Here is a 21,923-nt window from a genome sequence, read left to right as displayed (position 1 = left end):
CCTGTGCCTTTGCTCAATACATGGATATCCTGGCCGAACCCCTGCTAAGGAACAGGGCTACAAGTCACACTCAGGAGCCCTGAGCATAGACCCACCGCCTCCATGCACATGGAAGGGAGGGGGGCACATTCTCACTCCCTCAAAATTAGACTACTTCCTCCATACAGGGGGCTGAAGAGCACCTAAAGGTTCTTTTTAAAGACAAAGTAACAGTGTGGGAAAGGGCAAAACGAAGGAGGTGAAATATTCCCAGTGAGCATCTCATGAATGAAGCTCATCTCATTAAAACTCATACTTCCAATACATGGGTGTGGGTGTGGCATTCCTGCCGAATTTGCCCTGTGGAGAGCACAGGGGCCTCGAAACTGCCCTCCTGAGCAGGGCCAGTGCATGGTGGAGAGTGAGGAGTGAGAGGAAGGGGGAAGCGAGAGAGAGGGCTATCCACCTCCAAGAGGAAAAGCACTCTCCTCATTCAAAAGACCAAGTCCTTCCTACTGAGCCACATGATGATCTTAGTAAAAGTGGAGATAGTTGGAAAAGAGAAATTTTAATTTAAGCTGGAAAAAAAAGAATCTTAGGAGACAACATTCTGATGTTTCTCAGAAGCAGGTAAATCGTGGCATTCTACATTTTCTTTCAACACAGGGAGCACCTGAGATCCTACGGACAGGAAACATGGAGAAGAAATATCCAAAGACATATGCATCAGGTACACTCCGAAGTTTACCTGTGGACAAAGCAGCAACAACTATTTTACTTTAGCGGCTGAAAACATTTTGTAAATAATGTTCAACTGAAATGAAGTCACATATTTAATGATATGTCCTGGGAAACAAGGGGGATCCTCATTGCAGACTCCAAAGACCCTCATTCTAAGGTGTCCTTTCCCGTCACCCCATGTTCTTCATGGCTGGACCCATTCTTTTCCTCCTTCCTGTCTACCCTGCACTTTCCATGAGAACATGTGATGCCAGGTAAATTCTCCAGCTTCTCCAGAATAAAGAAGGAGGGTCCAAAATGCAGTCTGATCGAGGTTTGCCATCACCGCCGGTGAGCCAGTAAGAACCCTTTGGCGTAGGTGACGTGCTCCCAGACCTGTTCATTTCTGTGATAACATCAGTTGGCCACCTGCTCCCCATGTTCCAGGCCCCAAATTAATCCCTTAAGGTTTGTGCACATGTGGGCAAAGAGTACACAGGAACTCTCTGTGCTAGCTTTGTAATTTTTCTGTAAATCTAAAAATATTCCAAATTTTTTAAAAAATAAAAGATTTGTGCGCATGAGAATTCTAAGATGCTTTGATACATCACAGTGTTTGTGCCCACCCATCTCCTGGCAGCACGGGGCAGGCTCAAGGTCCCTATGCCCCTCGTTGGTACAGCAGCCTCTGCTGAGCAGACAGATGTGTTGGTATAATGCTCAAGCGCAACATCTCTGAAGACCATATCTACCCCATATCTGTAGGGAGATCGTGTCAATCAAATACTGTGACACAAAACCCTGGTCTTGGAGAAACACAGGAAGCCATGCAGAACATTTTACCCTAATTTAACCTGCCAATGTGTTACTGGAGGGAGATTAAACATTTGCATTATTTCAGTTAATTTTCAAGAATTGCTCTGCGCAGCCTAACTGCTGACTTGACTTCCTGGAATTCTTTGCAAACAAACGGTTCTAATAAACAGTGGAAATAAGTAAGGTTAGCTTTTATCATCTGGACCCCACGACAACAGCGCCCAGGCATCTTCACCCTCAAGAAGATGACTTACAAGCTTAGTACAGTGAAATTTATTACTGTTTCTATGCAGCTACTCTGTACTCCATAAGGCATTTTACTCTTCATAAGAACTCTGCAGTGAAGAAAAGAATAATCCAAAAATAGAATTACTCCACTTACTCACTTTCACTTGTACTCCATATATCTTCAACATGATTTGAGGGCATTAAAAATACACATAATAAGAGCCCCATACAAGTGAAGAGACAGGCAGAAAGGAAAGATAAGATGGTGCCACAGATGAAGTCAGAACCTTAATGGTATCCCAACAGCCTTTGAATGTTTCCTGCTTCTAAAAATTACTCGGCACTATGAGGGATGTAACTCTGGGGAGGTAACACACCCGGATTTTGAAATGGGATACCGTCCTTTGCAGTCATGCTCACCTTTCTCTCTCGACTCTCTGAAAGCTTTTGGAAAACATCTTGGTTTCGTTGCCCAGTTTGCTGGTCAATGCAAATCATCTGGCATCTGTGACAAGGACCCAAAACCTGGGAGGTGAGGACAGAAAAGACAGCGTTGCCATGAAAGTGACCAGACCCCCCGACTCTGCAGGGATGACTCTGGATCCAGAGGATTTGGGTTGTAAAAGGCCACCCCCCCTGCCAATGTCAGACTCACAGAGAGATGCTCGATACTCCTAACTGTAAGGAGCCAGAAAGTGTCACCCCTTCGCAGTGCCACTGGGGAGTCATCCGTATTTGTTTCTCAGCCGAGGGGTTGCTGCTTCGGGGCTTTGCAGAGAAACCAGAGTGGTTGCGAATCTCAGGTGGTTACCCGGGAATGTTGGCGACCCCTCAGGGAGAAAAGAACTAACTGATGGGAGGACTAACCGGGGGAAGATTAACAGCCACGGACCCGGCCCTGAGTCTCTGTGAGGAAGTCATCAGAAAGAACCTGAGTGTGTCCATGTCCCTGACTACCAGGAATTCAACACAAGGAAGGAATCAGAAGTACAAGCACAGATTCATGTACAAGGATATTTCTCACATTATTTATACTAGGGGAAATGTGGCAGTAGAGAAGAATGGTTCAGCCAACCACACTACAAATATGACATACATCATGCAGGGCTTTTTGGTGTATGTGTGTGTTTTAAATATGTTGTTATTGATTTTTTTTTTAGAGAAAGAGGAAAGCAGAGGGAGAGTTAGAAACATAGATCAGCTGCCTCCTGCACACTACCTACTGGGGATCGAGCCCACAACCCAGGCCTGACCAGGAATCGAATTAGTGACCTCTTGGTGCCTGGGACAATGTCAATCCACTGAGCCACACCAGCTGGGCTCATATGGTTTTTAAAATTAACCTATAAAGGGCTTTAAATAAAATGGGAAATGCTTATTTTTACAACTGAAATAAGCAGGACACAAAATTACATGTGTATTCTTGTATCTGTGTATACTTAGATATGTACATATGTACACACACACACACACACACACTACATAAAACACAGTACACAGCTTCTTAACAGGGGCCATACTTCTATTCTGGATGGTCCACCATGAGCATGAATTGCTTTTATAGAAAGAAAAATCCCCCATAAATGTTAGCATTAAAAAAAGAAAGAATGCAGGTTAGTGACAAGATGCTCTTTCATTGCACACAGAAAAGGTACAAAGGATGCCTGGCCGGTATGATTCAGTTGGTTGAACATCATCCCATGTACCAGGAGGTTGCTGGTTTGATTCCCAGTCAGGGCACATGCCTGGGCTGCGGGCTTGATCCCCAGTCAGGGGCGTGCAGAAGGCAGCCAATTGCTATTTCTCTCTCATTGATGTTTCTCTCTCTCTCTCTCTCTCTCTCTCTCTCTCTCTCTCTCTCTCTCTCCCCCCCCCCCCCTCACTTCCTCTCTCTGAAATCAATAGAAAAGAAAAGGAAAGGTACGAAGGCACTTGATTATCTCATAACCACTTTCTCCTCTGCTCCCACGTGGGCAAGCACAAGGTGAGCACTGAAATCAGACACACTCAGCCAAATGGGGATGCGCCTTGGCCTCTACCTGTCACTCCTATTCTGGCTGCCGGGCATTAAGCCAGAGGACACACACCTCACTGCGGTACCAAAGTCAAGATTCCGGGCCTCACAAGCAGCGGGCGCGCCATGAGGGAGCTCTGCCCGGTATTTACCTTGGGACGCTCGGCAGACCGTGACCTCGCCAGGCCTCATTTCCCACCGGCTCCTTGGCTGGATTTGATAAGGAGTCCAGATACTATTTCCAAGAAGCCGAGCACAGGCCTGGCACTCAGTCGTGCTCAGACGTGGAAACTGTCATTATGATAACATGAGAAGCCCCGAGATACGTTATACAACTGGCTACTGGCACTGCTATTATTAACGTGATCTCGGGCCGCGCTGAAGAACCGGCACACGCAGTGCAGATGACCCATCCCCCTGCCCCTAGCTATTCCTGACCTTTCTTGTCCATTCATTACCTCGACAATTATTGAGCACTGACTCGGGCCAGGGCTGTTCTAGGCCCTAGAGGTGTGGTAGGGAACAAAGCAGACTTGGTCCCAGCCTTGTATGCTCTGAAGGAATAAGCCGGCGCTGTGCAGAGCTTGCCATGTGGTGGTCAGGAACACCCTTTCCAGGAGGGAACATCTGAGCTGAGACCCTGCAGTAGCTGCTGAAAGAATGTGCCAGGCAGAGGGACAGCATGGGCAAAGGCCCTGAGGCAGGAAGCTCGGCTTGTGTAGGGAATGGAGAGAAGGTGGGTACCACAGGCAGAGGGGTGGGCTGACGAGCTTGGAGGGGCTGACGAGTTAGGAGAGAATGGCTCCGGTCTGAGGGACGGTCGGAGGGGGTGCCTTATGCTCCCAAAGCCTAGGGAGAGGGGGCGTCCTGGTAGCTGTGCCTCGGACTGCAAGCTCCTCCCAGCAAGGCAAGAAGCTGGAGCGTGGGGAGAAGGCGCAGCAGCCACTGCACTGATGGACCACTAGCCATTGAGGTCCTCCTCCACGAGCTTCAGACGGCCAAAAAGCCCACGGAGTTCAGCAGGACGAACTTCTCAGAGACACAGTATTCCAAGAAAACAGAATTTAAGCCTAGACATAATGCAGGGGGAGGGGGGTGCGGGGGGGGGGGGCGGCGGAGGAGCTGCACTGAGCCCTCCATCACCTGCAGGGGGCACATTCTCTCACCCTGGTGGGAAGTAAGGGTGGGTTGCTGGAAGCCAATTCTAGCATGTCATAATTTCAAGAGTTTCATCAAAAGGTTGATAGAACTTGGGGACTCAATAAGGGCTGAGTCACATATGTTGTCACCTGTTGGGAATGGCTGAAGGCATTTCCCCAAATCTGAAAAGGGATGATTGCTTGCTGCCAGACAGCTCAGGGCATCTCAATCTACATGTTATTGCCTCCTACTGGCCAAACACCTGAACAGCCGTAGGCTAATTCCCCCAAATGGATTTTGTATACTAAACCCTGACCCTTGGAAGTGTATATCTCCACCTGCCCTCAGCACAATTTGTGTTAATAAAAAGCATGGGGTCCTGAGACGAGGAGATCTTAGTTCCTTTTAGCTAAGCTCCGCTGACCCCCAAATGCCTTTTAAAATTATGCCTCGTCTCTGGATTCTTGAAGTTACACACACAGCCTTTCTCCAGATTGCTGAACCCTTCTAGATGCTGGAACAAGAATCTGACATGGGTCGTTCCAAGGAGCGGCGCAGAACGCAGATGCCACACACCTGCCTGCTGAGGGGTTCCCACCTGCCACCATCCTGGCCTCGGATTTGGTCTCCATTCGCAGCCCTTCAGGAAGGATGACCGAACTTCCCAGAACTCACCTGGAAATGCAAGGAACCGACTGAAATCTCCTCCCATTTCTCTTCTTCAAAAGCACTTGCTCCACTGGTAATAATATTGGCACGGAAACGTGAGATGAGCTCTGTCATTGGGAATAATTCCTCCCTTCCACTCTCATTGCTGTTGAAGACAGGCCCAAAAGGGTAAGGGAAGGGAGTGTGGATAATTACGCCGCTGTAACAATTCAGTGTTTCCACCACTAAAACCTGACTCATCGAATGTGCTCTGGCCAGAGGCCTGCATGACCAGGACACACTTTTACCGTGAGGCCAAGCGGTACCGACATGTTAGATCTCAGCGGTCTCCCTCGGGATATGACTGTTGGGCAGAGGCCCACAAGATGTGGAGCAAAGGGTGAGTAGATCTTGGTGTAAGACGTGGAGGATGTTGGAAACCAGGTGAACAGAGGTTGAGTAAATGAACTGAGAAGACGCCAGTTCCACAAGGTGAGTCAGGATACATTGAAAGAGTGTCCAGCTTACTTACCAAGACATCACACTCTTGGGGAATATTAAAACGTCGTAAAGCAATGTGGTTGATATTTATTTCCTAACTTCCATTCTGTTTGCAATTTAACTAGCATATGCTATTTTTCTAATTCTTGTGTAAAGGTTTAGTTTACTGCCAGGAGGTCCTGTAAAATGGCTCTCTGCACCTCCCTGCACGCGTACACACACACACACGCACACACACACACACACACCAGGGAGAAAGCACTACCTATGCTGGAAGTCGACACTGTTGACCTTCAGCGGGGTTGGCTAAGGGGTAGAGGGCGCTTTCTGAGGTACTAGACATGTTCTCTACTTGACCTGGGGCGGTTATATGGAAGGTCCATCAGGGAAGTTCACTGAGCTGTGGACTTAGGATTTTGCACTTTGTTGGACTCAACAAAAGTATTTTTTAAATTAAGTTGGGAGAAATCCTTTCGTCTGACGGGAGTTTTCCCTGGAGACAGGATTGAACGGCTCTGGGGCAGGAAGGGGTCCACAGCTGCGTCTCAGTCCCCTTCCAACAGTGAGTGGAGGGCGGAATGTCGGGAGCAGGATGGCTAAGTCTAGCTTTGCCTCTAACCGAACAACTCCCATGACCTGTGAGAACCACAGTTTTCTCATCCAAAATGAGAGAGTTAGCCCTTGCCAATCCTAAAACCCTTTGGTTATGGATTTGCCCTCCTGGTTATAAACCTTCCTTCTGTGCTTTATAAAAGGGAAAGTGTTATGTCCAAAAACTGTCCTGTCAACATGTACATGGCAGCAGCCAGCAAATCTGAAACTAGAGCAGAGATACACCAACCAGGGCCCCAGGGACCGTCCCAGGTATTAGCCCTGGGACTATTTCTCTTACCTTTGCTCACCTGTCCCACCCATCCCCGTACACGAAACCAACTGGTTGGAAACGTGGTTCCCTCCTGGTAGGAACCAGGGTTGCAGCAAGCCTGTCTCACCTCCTATCTTTCTATACCAAGAGCCCCGGGAAACCGCAGACCTGCTTCCTCCAGCGCTCTGGGTACCTGGAGAGGAGCGTCACTCAGTGCAGCTAAAACTCAGTGAGCACCAAGTACCAGCCGTGTCACACTTCTGCTCCCATGAGGGTGAGGTAGGCCATGGCAAGGGAACAGCGTTGTATGATTTTGCCAATGACTATGCTTCAAACAGGCAAGCTTTGTCACATTTATTACGCTGTACTTGTGTATTTCTGCACACAGTGTGCACACAGATGCACAGGGGCATGTGGCACGTGAGAGGCACAGGAGCCCCGGCTCAGGTGCTGACAGGCGTGTGCGAACCTCTCTCAGTCCTGGGGACTAGGAATGAGCAGTCCAGCTGTCTCATAACAGTGATTTCCCCCCTAATGGCCTGATGACCTTGGACAGCAATTTCCTCTAAACAACGAGGGGGGTTGGACCTACCAAGACCCCTTGTAGAGTTGCTGACCTCTCACTACTGCCAGGACCCCTGGGAGAGAGAGCACTGGCGGGAGTGGACAGGCAGGGGTGCCGGATCTGTCTGGTGGTACCAAAAGTCACATCTACAATCACAACTGTGAACGCTCTCTAACCACTCTTCTTTTCCCTCACGAGGACTGCGGAAGTAGAGCAAGGCTCTTCGGGGACAGAAGACAGTGGGAGGGTGGGCAATGAAATTAGAGCAAGTTGGTAGAAATTCCATTATAGCAAATGTTAAGAAATGGAATGACTAAAAAATGAGAATTGGGGTTCTCTGCTAAGCATCCTGAGGGCATCAAGAAGGACATCGGAAGACAAAAGCGAACCCTCAGAAAGATTCATGGGGACTTCCCTAAAGGGCCTTGTGATTTCTCTGGTCTCATGAAGAGTCTGGACTCCAGGACTCCAGGAACTCTCTCCCCAGGTAGGTGCCAGGCTGCATGCAGGGTAAGTGGTTACACCTCTATGTTATTCCCGAGGTAAATAGCAAATAGTAAAAGGGTCTTTCTTACCTGGCGCTTAACTGCTGCTGAAGTTCCAGAACACTGGATCTGTTTACCAGCAGATACTGGGCCTCATTGACCAGAGAAAGAGCGGCTGGTGTTCCAGCAGACTGCCCTGGAGGGGATGGAGTGGGTATTTAAAAGAAGAGACCTGGAAACAACCCAAGAGCTCACAGGTAGACGGCTGGGTAAAGAAGATGTGGTACATGTATATACAGTGGAATATGATTCAGCCATAAAAAGAAGGAAATCTTGCCATTTGTGATGCATGGGTAGACCTAGAGGGCATCATGTTAAGTGAAATAAGTCAGGCTGAGAAAAACAAATACCATATGATCTCACTTATATGTGGAATCTTAAGAACAAAAGCTAAAACCATCTCCCAGATACAGAAAACAAATGGGTGGTTGCCCGAGGCAAAGGGTGGAGGTAAGCAAAATTTGTGAGGGGGTGAGGGGGGTCAAAAGAGACAAACATTCAGTTATAAAATAAATCCTGGGATGTAATGTATAGCATGGTGACTACCGTTAATAATACTGTATTGCATATTTGAAGTTGCTAGAAGAGTAAATCTTTAAAATTCTCATTACAAGAAAAAACATTTTGTAACTGGTTGTGGTGATGGATGTTAACTAGGTTTATTGTGGTGATAACTTCACAATATATGGAGATATTGAATCCATTATGTTGTAAACCTGAAACTAATATGTTATATGTCAATTATACCTCAATAAAATAATTTTAATGAAATTAAATTTTAAATGTTTTAAAGTAAAATAAAAGAAGAGCTGCTTTTTTGGACTGCAAATGAATCATGCTCCATTGACCGTCATGTTTTAAAAATAGAGACTATCTCTACAAGTGAAAAAGTGGTGCCCTTGAAATAGGACAACCTGTCTTAAATTGTCTCAAACCTCTCAAAAAAAAAAAAAAATGAGCTCGTAGAATACTCCACTGCTTATCTGAAAAGTAATAATAATAAAATGCTGCAGTGAAACTGCCAGCACAGGCTTGGAGGCGACATTCAGAGGAGGAGGGATGGGCAGCAGGTGGAGCAGGGCCTCAATGAGTCCACGGGCCCAAGAAGCTCTCCTGAATTAGGGGAAAGCTGGTTTTCGCCCTTGGGAAAGTGTGAAATAATTGACTTCAGAAATAAATAATACAAGTTTAAAACTACTGAAAGGGAAAATAAAAGAGTGAAAGAAACTATGAAATGTGCCCAGCACTGCTGGAGCCTATGGCCCAGCTCCCACCTCCCATGTGGGGCACGCCATCGCTGTCTTTAATCAAGATGTGGATGGAAAGGGTTGGCTGGGCCAAAGCCTAGTGAGGTCCCTGCAAACAGTGTCTGAGGACCCCAGAATACACGAGAAAGGATCCTTCTACAGAATCACCTTCCAGAACCTCCACTCCCAAATGCCCTCTTTGCTACAAAGGCTGTCAGAGAAGGGGGCGCACGCCAGCCCCTCCACAAAAGGCCTTTCTCCCCCTTCACAGAGGGAAGGCTCACCTCTCCTGGGCACCCTCCCCTGGGGGCTGACAGTCTCCAAGGCGGAAAACAAAAGCCCATTCAAATCCCTGGGGCCTGTGCTAAGATAAGGAACTTCTCTAAAGCCTGGGTGAATGATCCGCCTGTAGGTCAGATGGGCTCCCATTCTTTGCTCTTCACAAAGCTGTCACACCTGATTAAGTTGTCAAGTGACATGACTAAAGTCATCTTAATGTGAGATCCCTGTGTCTCAGGAAAAGGTTTCAGTGACAGCGGGTCAACCAACCGCCTTTCATCCCCAGCTCTTTATTCACTCAGATAAGGCTTTGCAGAAGAGAACCAAGGCTGAGCACCAGCTATGCTGGTCATAGGTGGCAGATACTCATTAATATGGGAATTAATGGCAGGGAGCCCAGCCATCTCATTAAGAGATTTGTTTTCAACAGTGTTTTCACTGTCTTTTGAAATTTATAATATGTAGTTGTTGCTTTGATCAACTGTATACTATTAAAAATTGTGATAAGTCAACCTGTAAGAAATTTCCTAACACTTGGACTCTTATGATCACAGTAAACTCTACAAATGTTTATACATTCCAATTTATATAGGATCTTGGTTTTAGATAAATATGATAGGGTGATCAAGGAAAGATTTTCAAGCATAAAATATGTAACACTGAGATAAAACCCCATTAAAGAAGTAGAATGGAAATATGAGTTGAAGAAGAAAAATGAAAGATATAAAATTTCTGACCATTAAAAGACAGTTTGTGTGTGGGTGTGGGTGTGTGTGTGTGTGTGTGTAGTGAATATTCATGGAATCAAATCACTATGGTATTGAGATTCCACTCGCTAATGTTTAAAAGGATAATCTATGAGTTTTCATTTAAATGGCCACATTTATAATTTGCTAGAAATCGCCTAGACCTCTACACCCTGGCCCAGGCAGCTGACTCCTCAGCCCGGTGAGAGCCCAGCAGGGTGGGGGAACAGGAAGTCCAGAAGGTGGGGCTGCTGCTTTCCCCCAGGCTGACTCCAAGGAGGGGAGTGCTCAACCCAAGAAAGATGACATCTGTGGTGTGGGAGCGGGACTCGGCACAGGGATCCTGGTGGCTATCCCTTCAGCTCTCTCCCCAGAGCCACAAACACCAGTCTCCCCTCACAGGACTCTAGTCTGCTCTGCACTCCCTCTGCCAGAGCCCAGGGTGAGTGGCTGCGACCAAGATTTTGAGTGCTGGCTCTTTAAGAGGGCACCTGTGTCTCTAGCAGACTTCTGTCTTTCCTTAGAGGACAGAATCCCAGCTGCTGTTCACAGCCAGATGTCACATGGTGCCTCTTCCTGGCGCTGGGGCTCTGGGCTAAGGAGTCCGACATGTGGTTGAGACCCCAGGCTTCTCAGGGGAACCTCTGCAGCTGAGACATCCCTCCGGAATCTCAGCCACCAGCCCTGGTGCTCACAGGGCCAGCCCTTATGTCTCCGCCCTTCCTACCAGTCTCCTTGTGGCTGCTTCTGTAAATCCTTGGTTATAAGACTTCTGTTCAGCTAGTCTTCAGTTGGTTATCCAGGGTGATTGTTTTATAATTTAGTTGTAATTCCAGTTTGGTCCTGGGAGGAGGTGAGTGTACCTTCCACCTATTCTGCAGCCAGCTTGGGTTCTTCTTTTAACTTGTTTTTAACATTTAGATGACAATGTAAAAATGTAGGAGGTAATGTAGCTTTAAAACAATTCTTCTAAGGTGTACCAATGCAAATATGTTTGAAGACCTGAGGCCTGGACCATCAGAGATTTCGCCTCCATAAGTGGCATCCTTGAAGTGGAAATAGTCACAAGCTGGCACTCCCTGGTCCTGTCCAGTGCAGGAGACAGTTCTCCCTGTGTCCACCTTTGCCTCAGCCAGGCCCCATGTTCCACTGGGACAGTCATAGCCATCTCCTACCTATCCCCTTCCCTCCTCTCCCTCTCGGATGCCGCTCCCCATACCTTGCCAGGAGTGTCCTTCTAATACACACAACATCACGAAACCCCAGAACATAGAATTCTTCAGTGAGTTCCCCCAACCACAAGCTAGTGCTTCCTGACTCCTAAGATGCACATTCATCCCTTCAGCCCAGCTCTGCCCCATTTATCCCTGAGCCACATCCAACCTTCCTGAACCCTTCTCTGAGCCCACGAAATGCCACGCCCTGCCATGCTGCTCCCAGGTAACCTTCCTGCCTCTCTCTGCCTGGAAAACGCCTACTCTCCTGCTAAGATGTGGCTCCAAACTCAGCTCTTCCCTGAAGCCCTCCATGACTCACTGCAGGTGAGTCACAGACCTTTACTGTATTGTCGCCGTCTGCTGGTGAATCGGTGCCTCTAAACTGAAGGCCCACAACCATTGCTTAATAATCTCAGCCAGCCTCCTGAGGACCCGGCTAGGCCCCAGGTAAACAGGAAGCGTTATGAATAACTGGAATGTATTAAATAAGATCATGTATAAGGGGAGCATAGGTCCTGACGAATCCCACTCCTGTGTGTCTCTACTCATGAAAATGCCCATTTCTCTCCCATTTAATAATGACTCTGAGCTAATCCAGGCCCAGGCACCACCAGCTCACCTCCTCGAAAAATGAGCGTAAGTCTATTCCCCTTCTCCATCACATAGCAACTCAAATTCTTGAATAGCTCATGACATGAAAAATTGTCAGAACTTGTAAAGGTCTAAGTAGATTACATCCTTTGGTTCTTCTCTCCATGATTCATTTTCAGGGATTTATAGGTTCACCTGTGCAGGTCCCAAGACCCCAGTCCTGGTCCCCATATGATCAAAATGCTATTTGGGCTTACAAGCCAGTCTCTCTGAGAGCTAATCACTAGGGCAGGTCATCCCTGCACAAACCAGAAATGCAGCAATGACCCATGTCTTCCTTCATCTAGTATTTACTGAGCAATTACTATTTGCCAGGTGCTGTTCTAAGCATGGGGGATGCAACACTGAACAAAGCAGACAAAAGTCCCCGCCCTCACAGCACTTATGGTCTAGTAGAGGGAAGGCCGGACATGCACAGCATAGCAGTCAAATGCCTGGCCTAGAGGAGGTGAACAGTGCCACAGAGAAAAATAAAACAGCGAAGGGAGCTGGGGAAGTTCAGGCGAGGGCTTTGGAGAGAAGTCAGGCAAGGCTCCCCGAGAAGACAGAATTAAACAGACGCCTGAAAATGGTCCGTTCCTCCTCTATGGTACTGTTAACGCGAAAAGTACTTTGCTCTCTGCTATCTCACTTCCCCCTAACAGCAGCTTTCGGCAGGAAAACCGTCAAACGTGTTCAAGACTAAGTAGCTGAGGTCAACAGAAGTTGAGGCACCAAGGATTAGCCAAGGCCTCCCGCCATTTGGAGACGGAGCCAAGACTAGAAACCCAGGTCTCCTTAGGACCTTGCAAGCTACCAATGTTATTATCTAACAACGGAAGTGTGCTTCTCGATACGCAATACGCGCGTGGCTGAGGCAGAGGGCTGAGCAGAGGCGACGCGGTGGCCTGGGAGCCCACCCCGGCCTCTCAGGGTTCTCAAGAGGCCACACCTGGGTCCTGCTGACTTGGGGCTCGGGGACCTTTCTGCCGAAGGTGGGCCGCCCCACTTTCTGTATGTGAGCAAGCTGCCCTGTGACTCCGCGTCACGGGCTGACCATGGATGCATGCAAAGGCAAGCCCGAGTTCCTGCGCCCTGAGGACAATCCCAAATGCCATATACCTTTGCCATGGCTCGTCTTCGCGTTTCTCTGAAAGTCCGAGCTTTGTTTGATCAAATGACATGGACGGCCCAGAAACCTTGACAACCAGCTTGAAATTTTTTCTCCACAATAATGAGTATTTACCCTGACCAAAAAAAAAAAGAATGGTGAATGTTGTATCATATTATTTCATAACAGTCTAAATGGCAAAGAGTAATATAACATTTTGTAATAATCATTGAGCCCCGGCCAAAAGGAAGCCTAGAGTGGCAGGCGTGCTTAGGAAGCTGCGGGGAGATTCCCAAGGCACAGCAAGACCGGAGACCCGGGTTTGTGCAAAGCTTTAAGATCAGATAAAAGCGTTTAGACGTTCCTCTTGAAACACCTTCTTTACATTATAGCCACTGAGAAAACAACCTTGGAATCTGGGACTTTCCAGAGCATTATCTTGCGCTAAGAAGCCCTCACACCCAGAGATGGGCCTTTTGCTACCCTCACCACTCTACAGCAGCCACCCCACCAAGGCCCCCCATTCCTCCCCTGAACGGTTCCTCGGTTCCTCACTCACATGCCTCCCCCACAGCCTGTTCCAGGCTCTGCAGGAAGCAGCACAGGCTGAGCCCCGCTCTCCCCAGTGGGCACGTTAGCAGGAGGGACTAGAGATAAAGGTTGGGTAACAGTCAGTGCTAAGGAGGAGAATGCAGCCCGGCAGCAGCGAGGGAGGCTGGTTCTGTGGGAGGCCAGTGCCCCTCTGAGAAAGGGGCTTTTCTGCAGAGAGCAGGTGGCAGTGAGACTGATGGAGGTGAGGGAGAGAGCCCTGGAGATATAAACAGGGGAAGAGCATTCCAAGCAGAGGAAACAGGAGTGCAAAGCCCTGAGAGGGAGCCAGGGGGGTGAGTGGAGTGCGCCCTGGGGAGCAGCAGCGGCAGTGGGTGGGATGGAGGACTCAGCAGAGGACTCGTCCCCTCAGGTGGACCTGAGATTTCCCTGCTGCAGTCTCACCTGTCCGCACAGACCTTGCTTTGGCAAATCTGAACCCATTCACCGTTTTCCTCAAGAGGCACCTCTATAGGCTCCATTCCTGATGAGCAAAGGTTAGAGACAAATTTATTACCAAGCAAAAAGAACAACTATGTTAGTTAAAGTCCAATATTATGAAATTTACAAGAATCTTAATGACCCTGGAAACTGGTTGAATCAAATAAGTGTCTGGGTGTTGGAAATCTTCTAACAGATTCTCTTCAGCATGATGAGTGTCCAACAGCTGTGCATTGAGCGAATTTAGCAGGGGATCCTGCAGTGGGCGGCCACATCCAGAGTCCCAGGAACACTGTAAATTCCTTTGAAAGTTTTCTCTACCTCTGGATGACTCCACATCCCAAGGTCATTGTTCTCTAAGCTACCTAAAATTCTTTAGAAATAGACAGGCAGGCATGAAGGCTCATTCTACAAAGATATCAGCATAGAGTGTCAACTCTTGGTAGCCCCTAGGAGTCAGCATCAAATTAGAATCCTGCACCAATCATCATTATTTCAAAGAGTCTGTTATGTCAAAGGGGTTGAGAAGCTATTTTTTAATTGTTATAGATACATCATACATATAAAGGAGTATATAACACCTGTATGTAACAGGTTAAAGAATAATATTAATTAACACTGATGTATACACTACTCAGAGAGTAGAAAGTAAAATATTCCACTCAAATCTTTCTGTGTATTATTATCCTGGGTACCTGAACTTGAACAAGAAAAATACAATAAAAGAAGGTAATATATCAAATCTCACTAATAAAAATAGGTATAAAAATACTTTAAAAAATCAGCAATCCAAATGTATCAACAAATCATTGCCAAGTAGTGTTTTCTCTCCCCCAAGAATGCAAGAATACCTTAGTACTGGACAGTCTGCTAATGTAAGACATCACACTCCTAGAATATAGGAGAAAAATAAAACCAAGAGATGCAGAAAAAGCATTCAATAAGAAATGACTATTATTCATGACAAAACTTTTGGCTAAATAAGAAAAGAACTACTTAACCCGGTAAATCAAATTAGTGAGCATCATTTTTATTTTTGAGACCTTAGAACTATTCTATTCAAATCAGTAATAAAGAAGGATATCTTCCATCACTGTTACAACATTATACAAGAAGGCCTGGCCAAGAAGTAAGATTTAAAAAAAAAAAAAAAAGAGCCTACCGGCAGTGGCTCAGTGGTTGAGCATTGATCTATGAACCAGGAGGTCATGGTTCAATTCCCGGTCAGGCCACATGCCCAGGTTGTGGGCTCTATCCCCAGTGTGGGGAGTGCAGGACCCAGCCAATCAATGATTCTCTCTTATCATTGATATTTCTCTCTCTCTATCTCCCCCCCTCCCTCTCTGAAATCAATAAAAATATATTTTTTTAAAAGAGAAATAATAATTAGAAAGGAAGGCATGAAACTATCATTTTAGAAGACAATATGCCAATTTACATAGAACATGTGACAAAATCTTCAGATCAACTAAGAAAACTAACAGGAATTCAGAAAATAATCTGGGTAAAACATTGATATACAAACATCAATAGTTTTTCTATATGGCATTCATAACCGATTTAATAGAAAAAATAATATTCAAAATACTCAAACTATTACATATCCAAAAATGTGCAGAAGTTTTCTGGAAAATATTATTAAATTCTTGGAGTAAGTAAAGAAGTCTTAAATGAAGAGAAATACTATCTATAATAATAAACGCACAATATGCTAATTAGACTGGACAGCCGAACAACCTTCCAGACGTCCTTTTGGGTGACCTTCAGGGTGAAGCCATGGCGGTGGGGGCCAAGGCAGAGGTGATTAGGGGCAATCAGGCGGGCAGGTGAGCAGTTAGGGGCGATCAGGCAGGCAGGCAAGCGATTAGGAGCCATTGGTCCTGGCTTGCGAGAGGGATGTCCAACTGACGGTTTAGGCCCGATTCCGCAGGTGGTTGAAGTCAAACCTACTTTTGTCTCTACCCTCCTCCACCCCGCCCCCGTATGCACTGCATGTTTTCATTCTCTCTGCTGGCTTTTATTATAGACTAGTAGCATACATAAAGTTACAGACCAGCTCTATCCAGTGGAATTTTCTGTAATGTTAGAATATTCATTCTCTGCAGGATCAGGACTAAACTGTCAGTTGGACATCCCCTGAGGGGTCCGGGATTGCAAGAGGGTGCAGGCCAGGCTGAAGGACATGCACCCCCCCCATCCTGTGCATGAATTTCATGCACCGGGCCTCTAGTTTATATATAAAAGACAATATTATATTACATAAATTCTCCTGAACTGAATATATGGCATTACAATCAAAATATAATTACAAATATATAATTGCAAAATACATGTGCTGTTCAACACTGTAACCACTAGCCACATGCAGCAATTTAAATTAATCAAAATTAAATAAAATTTAGAATTCAGTTCTCTTGTCCGGCTGGCCCCATTTCAAGTGTTCAGTAGCCACGTGTGACTGGTGGCTACCAAATGGACAATATAGAGAATGAATATACCACCATCACAGAAAGTTCCACTGGACAGAGCTGGTCTGTAATTTTATGTATGTTACTAGTCTATAATAAAAGCCAGCAGAGAGAATGAAAGCATGCCTTGCATATGGGGGCAGGGTGGAGGAGGGTAGAGACAAAAGTAGGTTTGACTTCAACCACCTCAGGAGGCAGTGGGGCTGACCCAAGCAGGTCACTGAAATTCAGGTTTCTTTACTGATTTCCAAAGACTGCAAGGACGTGCAAAGAATGAAGGCCGGCAATTGAGCATTTATGAGATTGTACCTAAGTGCATGGTGCCACTGTGACATTCCTTTGAGTTAATAAAGCTGTTGTAATAATCATATCTTGCCTGTCTTTTTCCATACAAACAATCATAAGCCTACTTTTACCCACTCTGTATTATGATGACTGAAGGATAGGAAAGGAATGTAAGTGAAAAGCACACCACGTGATTCCAGAAGTTATGCCTCTTCAGTTTCTGATTGGACCCTCAGGTCTTTACCTTTCCCCAGAAAATTCCCACAACACGAGAGGAACAAGCTTTCTGTTGTCTCCTCTAGGCATCATTTCATTTTTGGATCATTTCAATATTTGGTGGAGGAAAAGCCTTATCTTCCTTTCATGGGAGTCTAAAGGCCACTCTGACAGCTGCATGGTGAAAAGGAACCCATTTTCCCACCTTTGGCTCTAACGACCATGATCCTCTGCTGCAGGTCAATGCGGGGCTGGACCAGGCACAGCCGCGGCTCCTGCTTCTGACTCAGGCAAACGCCGTTGTGGTTCACAACCATCCACCTCCGGTCGTACAGCAGCCCTTGGTGTCCCACAGGCCACTGCGTCACCTAAACAAAAAGGGAAGCACGTTGTAGGCCAGGGCTCCTCGGCAATGACCTTCACATTATTGCGCGGTGGCTGCGCCCATACAGCTGGACTTCAGGGATTCAGCACATACTCCTGAAGGAAGAATGGGGAGGAAGAAAGTCAAACCAGAGGACAACGCAAAGGACCCAGACACCTTCCGCTCACCCTACACACCCACCCTTCTCCATCTCAACCCGTTTCTTCAGTAGGTGAGGCATGTGCGAGGTACCGCACCCAAATCCCTCCTCACCCCCCCCTCCCCACTCTCTCGGTTCCTCCAATGGACCAGGCTCTTTCTCACCTCAGGGTCTCCTCACATGCTGTTCCCTCTGCATGGAATGCTCTTCCCCCTGCCTGGAATGCTCTTCCCCCTCTCTCTGTACGCCTGACTCCCAGGTCTCAGGTTAAATGTCCCCTCTTCAAGAAGCCTTTCCTGCCACCTCCAAATATAATCTAAGTACCCCACTGCAGTGAACTAAATGTCTGTGTCCCCCCCAGAATTCATGTTAAGAGTCTAACTCCTGATGTGAAGTTGTTGGGAGGAGGAGCCTTTGGGAGGTCACTCGGTCACAAGGGTGGAGCTCTCATGAATGGGATTAGTGCCCTTTTCAAAGAGGCCCAGAGAGTTCCCTCACCCCCGTGTTAGGACACAGCAGGAAGGCAGCTGTCTGTGAACCAGGAAGTGGGTGCTCACCGGGCACCAAATCTGCCTGTGCCTTCACGTTGGTTGTCCAGCCTCCAGACTGTGAGGAATAATGTCTGTTGTTCATTAGCCACCCAGTTGACAGGTTTGCTCTAGCCGCCTGAATGGACTACCCACCCGGATTCTCTCTGGCATCCCCACCTTCGCCGTCTTGGCCTTCATCAGCAGTGTCATTCCATTCACTTGGTGGTGTTTGGTCTCTGTCTATTTCCCTTCTGAGACAGTGCCCCTCCCCGCCCCCCCACCAGGGAAGGAACCATTTCCATTTTGCTCATCACTGTCCACCAGGCTCTGGCCCACAGCCTGGCAGGTAGCAGGTGTTCAGTGTGTCGTTTTTGAAGGAGCAGAGGGATGGAAAACCTTGAGCAATGTACGAAACCCTACTGAGACTCAGTGTCCTCATCTGTAAAATGGAATAGTAATTGCTGCCCGTGCTGCGTGCATGTAGCTGTCCCGCGGAGCAGGACCCATCTCTGAAGACAGTCCTGTGCGCAAGGGCACATGGAGTCCCCACCTGCCTCCGATTTGAAGTGGAGGTGAACTTGCTTGTTTATGGCTCAGCCTGGAGGGCAGGCTTTTGTGGGACACCCCGAAAAGCAGGTGACAAACAGCCTTGACCCCCGTATGTCTGACCAAGAGCCAGAGAGCCTGTCACCCCAGAGACTTGGGATTCTGGGACCTGGACCTGGGACTTGGACAAAGGCAGCCGCACTTTGGCCACAGCCGGGGGAAGGGCGGGCGGGGGGGGGGGGGGCGGTGGTGTGAGGCAGGCACTCCCGTCTCCCAGCTCGGGTGACCCCAGGCCAGCTGCTTTTAAGACAGAGCATAGTTCACGTCCACGGGGGAGCTGAGGGGAACACGTTGCATAAGGAGTCACAGACCTGGGTTCAAATCCCTGCTCTGCCCTGTCAGACCTGGGTAAAGCACTTCACCTCAGTGGCCTTCGGGCTCCATCTCTACAAAATGGGGATGATATTACCATGCGCCTCATATTATTGTTTTAAGAATCAAATGAAACAAGGCACATGAAATGCTACATTAGGGAGGCAGCCCATGCATTCGCTGAAAGTTGTATCCATAATTATCAACAGTAAGCAGGTGGGCCCTGGCCGGTTTGGCTCAGTGGATAGAGCACCCGCCTGCCGACTGAAGGGTCCCAGTTCGATTCTGGTCAAGGGCACATGCCTGGGTTGTGGGCTCGATCCCCAGTAGGGGGCGTGCAGGAAGCAGCCGATCGATGATTCTCTCTCATCATTGATTTCTCTCTCTCTCCCTCTCCTTTCCGCCCTGAAACCAATAAAAAAATATATTATAAAAATAAAAAGAAATAAAAACAGTAAGCAGGCATTCACCACTCAGGGTCCCCTCAAGGGTCCCCGCAGGCAGAGCCCTGTTCAAAGGTCAGCCCAAACCAAGAGAGTCCGACAGACTGGCTCTTCAGACGGCACAACACTCTGACCTTGAGTGGGATTTTCTGCATTTTTTTTCACATTCTGTACTTTTTTCTTCACTTTGCCCAAGAAGACCCACATTATAAACAAAAAAACAAGCACTCCCCATTCTGCCATTAAACCCTTACCTCAAACGCAGCACAGGATTTGATGGGGTAGAGGAAAAGGTTGGTGATGACATGTGGCCCAAGGCCCCCACCCGGGGCTGCTGCCGCTTTCTCTGGAGGGGCCTGCAGGGTCCTGGTGGCCTCCGGTAGAGGCGGGCGCAAACACACAGCACCCACAGCAGGGGGCCAGTCATTCCCGGCCCTGGAGGCTGTGGGGGTGTCTTCCTGAGGAGAGGGACTAGGTCTGTGCCCAGTGGCGGGCACGGTGGCGGGCACAGTGGTGTGCACAGTGGTGTGCACAGTGGTGGGCACAGTAGTGGGCACAGTGGTGGGCACAGTGGTGTGCACAGTGGTGGGCACAGTGGTTTGCACGGTGGCAGGCACAGTGGTGGGCACGGTGGTGGGCAGAGTGGTGGGCACAGTGGTGTGCACAGTGGCGAGCACGGTGGCAGGCACGGTGGCAGGCACAGTGGTGGGCACGGTGGTGGGCAGAGTGGTGGGCACAGTGGTGTGCACAGTGGCGAGCACGGTGGCAGGCATGGTGGCAGGCACAGTGGTGGGCACGGTGGTGGGCACAGTGGTGGGCACAGTGGTGTGCACAGTGGTGTGCACGGTGGCGAGCACGGTGGCAGGCACGGTGGCAGGCACAGTGGTGGGCACGGTGGTGGGCACAGTGGTGTGCACAGTGGCGGGCATGGTGGCGGGCACGGTGCTCTGAGCCTCGCTCTCTGCTGGTGCAGTGCCAGCCTCCCCAGAGGCGGCCTGAGGAACAGGTTGGCTACGTTGCGGGCGCAGTCGGGTGGCTATGATGAACTTGAGAAAGGCTTGGGCATCCTCAAGAGTAGACATGTATCCAAATGAAATCCTCACAGACCCTGTCGGCTGCCCATCAACGAGGTCCACGTCATCTCCACAGACATGACCAGCCTGGAAGAGAAGGAAACGAAGTCAGCTGCTCCTCACAGATCGATTTCGTTCATCTTGTAAAATAAAATGGACCCAGAAAATGGAATTGCACCTCTAACCTGGGCTGCGTGCCTGCGATGTCGTCCCACAAGCAGGGCTCACTGTCTAGATCGCCCTTTGCTCAAGTGCAAATTGGGGTCAACACTGATCTCCAGGGGCCATTAAAAGCTTAAATCAGTGGTTCTCAACCTTCCGGCCCTTTAAATACAGTTCCTCATGTTGTGACTCCACCATAAAATTATTTTCGTTGCTACTTCATAACTGTAATGTTGCTACTGTTATGAATCATCATGTAAATATCCGATATGCAGGATGGTCTTAGGCGACCCCTGTGAAAGGGTCATTCGACCGCCAAAGGGGTCGCGACCCACAGGTTGAGAACCGCTGACTTAAAGGAAACACTTCGCGGAAAGCATCTACCCAAGCTGCGAGCTGCGCACAAAGCCGACTGGCAGAGAGGGGTATGGAAAGATGACCAAAGCTCCCGCAGCGCCCGGGGCCCACCTTCAGGGTCCACCCAGGGCTGAGGTGGGAGGACACCCGCTGGCCACACCCTCAGCCTCTCCGAACCAGGGAGGCCTGCATCCCTGGCAGCTGCCCTTTGAGCTGCTGCCCTATGAACCACCCTCCTGAGGCCACTACGAGAGCCAAAGCCGAAGGAAGCTCGAGGGTCCCTGCTGGGCGGCGGGGGAAGGAAGGCGAGAGGTCCCCATGCCTCTCAGAGCTCCACGCCCCGGTGCTGGTCACTGCCCAGGACGCCCCCTCCCAGCACCTAATCCGGGTCAGTCCTCCAGGGAGGTGGGGCCCCGCACTCATTCCACAGGATCAAGCATCCCACCTGGACTTCCCTGTTTGTGTTCGGAGCTTCCCTCTCCCTCTTCTCAAATAAAACCCGGTCGTGGTTGGTCGGGATCTAATATATGCGATATTTACTGGCAACCAAACAAAACTCAAGTTGAAACTATTCCTAAATAAATAAGGGCTCTCTGCCACTCAAACTGTTATGAAAGGGTTCCAAACAGCTTTCCCTTGAAGTGAAATCCTCAGTGCAGGGGGAGGG

General features: G+C 48.4%; 1 protein-coding gene across 1 annotated transcript in view; it reads right to left on the bottom strand.

Annotated features, from left to right (window-relative positions):
• Positions 1-524: 524 nt before the first annotated feature.
• The window catches only part of MOCOS (molybdenum cofactor sulfurase), a gene marked incomplete at its 5' end in the record, with an annotated part of 40,946 nt that continues 19,547 nt past the window's right edge, over positions 525-21,923 (bottom strand). Inside the window, 8 exons of the mRNA XM_081098065.1 lie at positions 525-727; positions 2,164-2,268; positions 5,573-5,711; positions 8,052-8,157; positions 13,263-13,387; positions 14,245-14,323; positions 17,455-17,617; positions 19,919-20,824. Coding sequence (XP_080954191.1) covers positions 575-727; positions 2,164-2,268; positions 5,573-5,711; positions 8,052-8,157; positions 13,263-13,387; positions 14,245-14,323; positions 17,455-17,617; positions 19,919-20,824 — 1,776 coding nt within the window. The 3' untranslated portion in view covers positions 525-574. The remainder of the gene's footprint in view (positions 728-2,163; positions 2,269-5,572; positions 5,712-8,051; positions 8,158-13,262; positions 13,388-14,244; positions 14,324-17,454; positions 17,618-19,918; positions 20,825-21,923) is intronic.

Source organism: Myotis nattereri (genome assembly GCF_964212035.1).
Source record: "Myotis nattereri genome assembly, chromosome: 8".
NCBI lineage: Eukaryota > Metazoa > Chordata > Mammalia > Chiroptera > Vespertilionidae > Myotis > Myotis nattereri.
The sequence above is the reverse complement of the archived record's forward strand: the minus strand, read 5'-3'. Positions and strand labels throughout refer to the sequence as shown.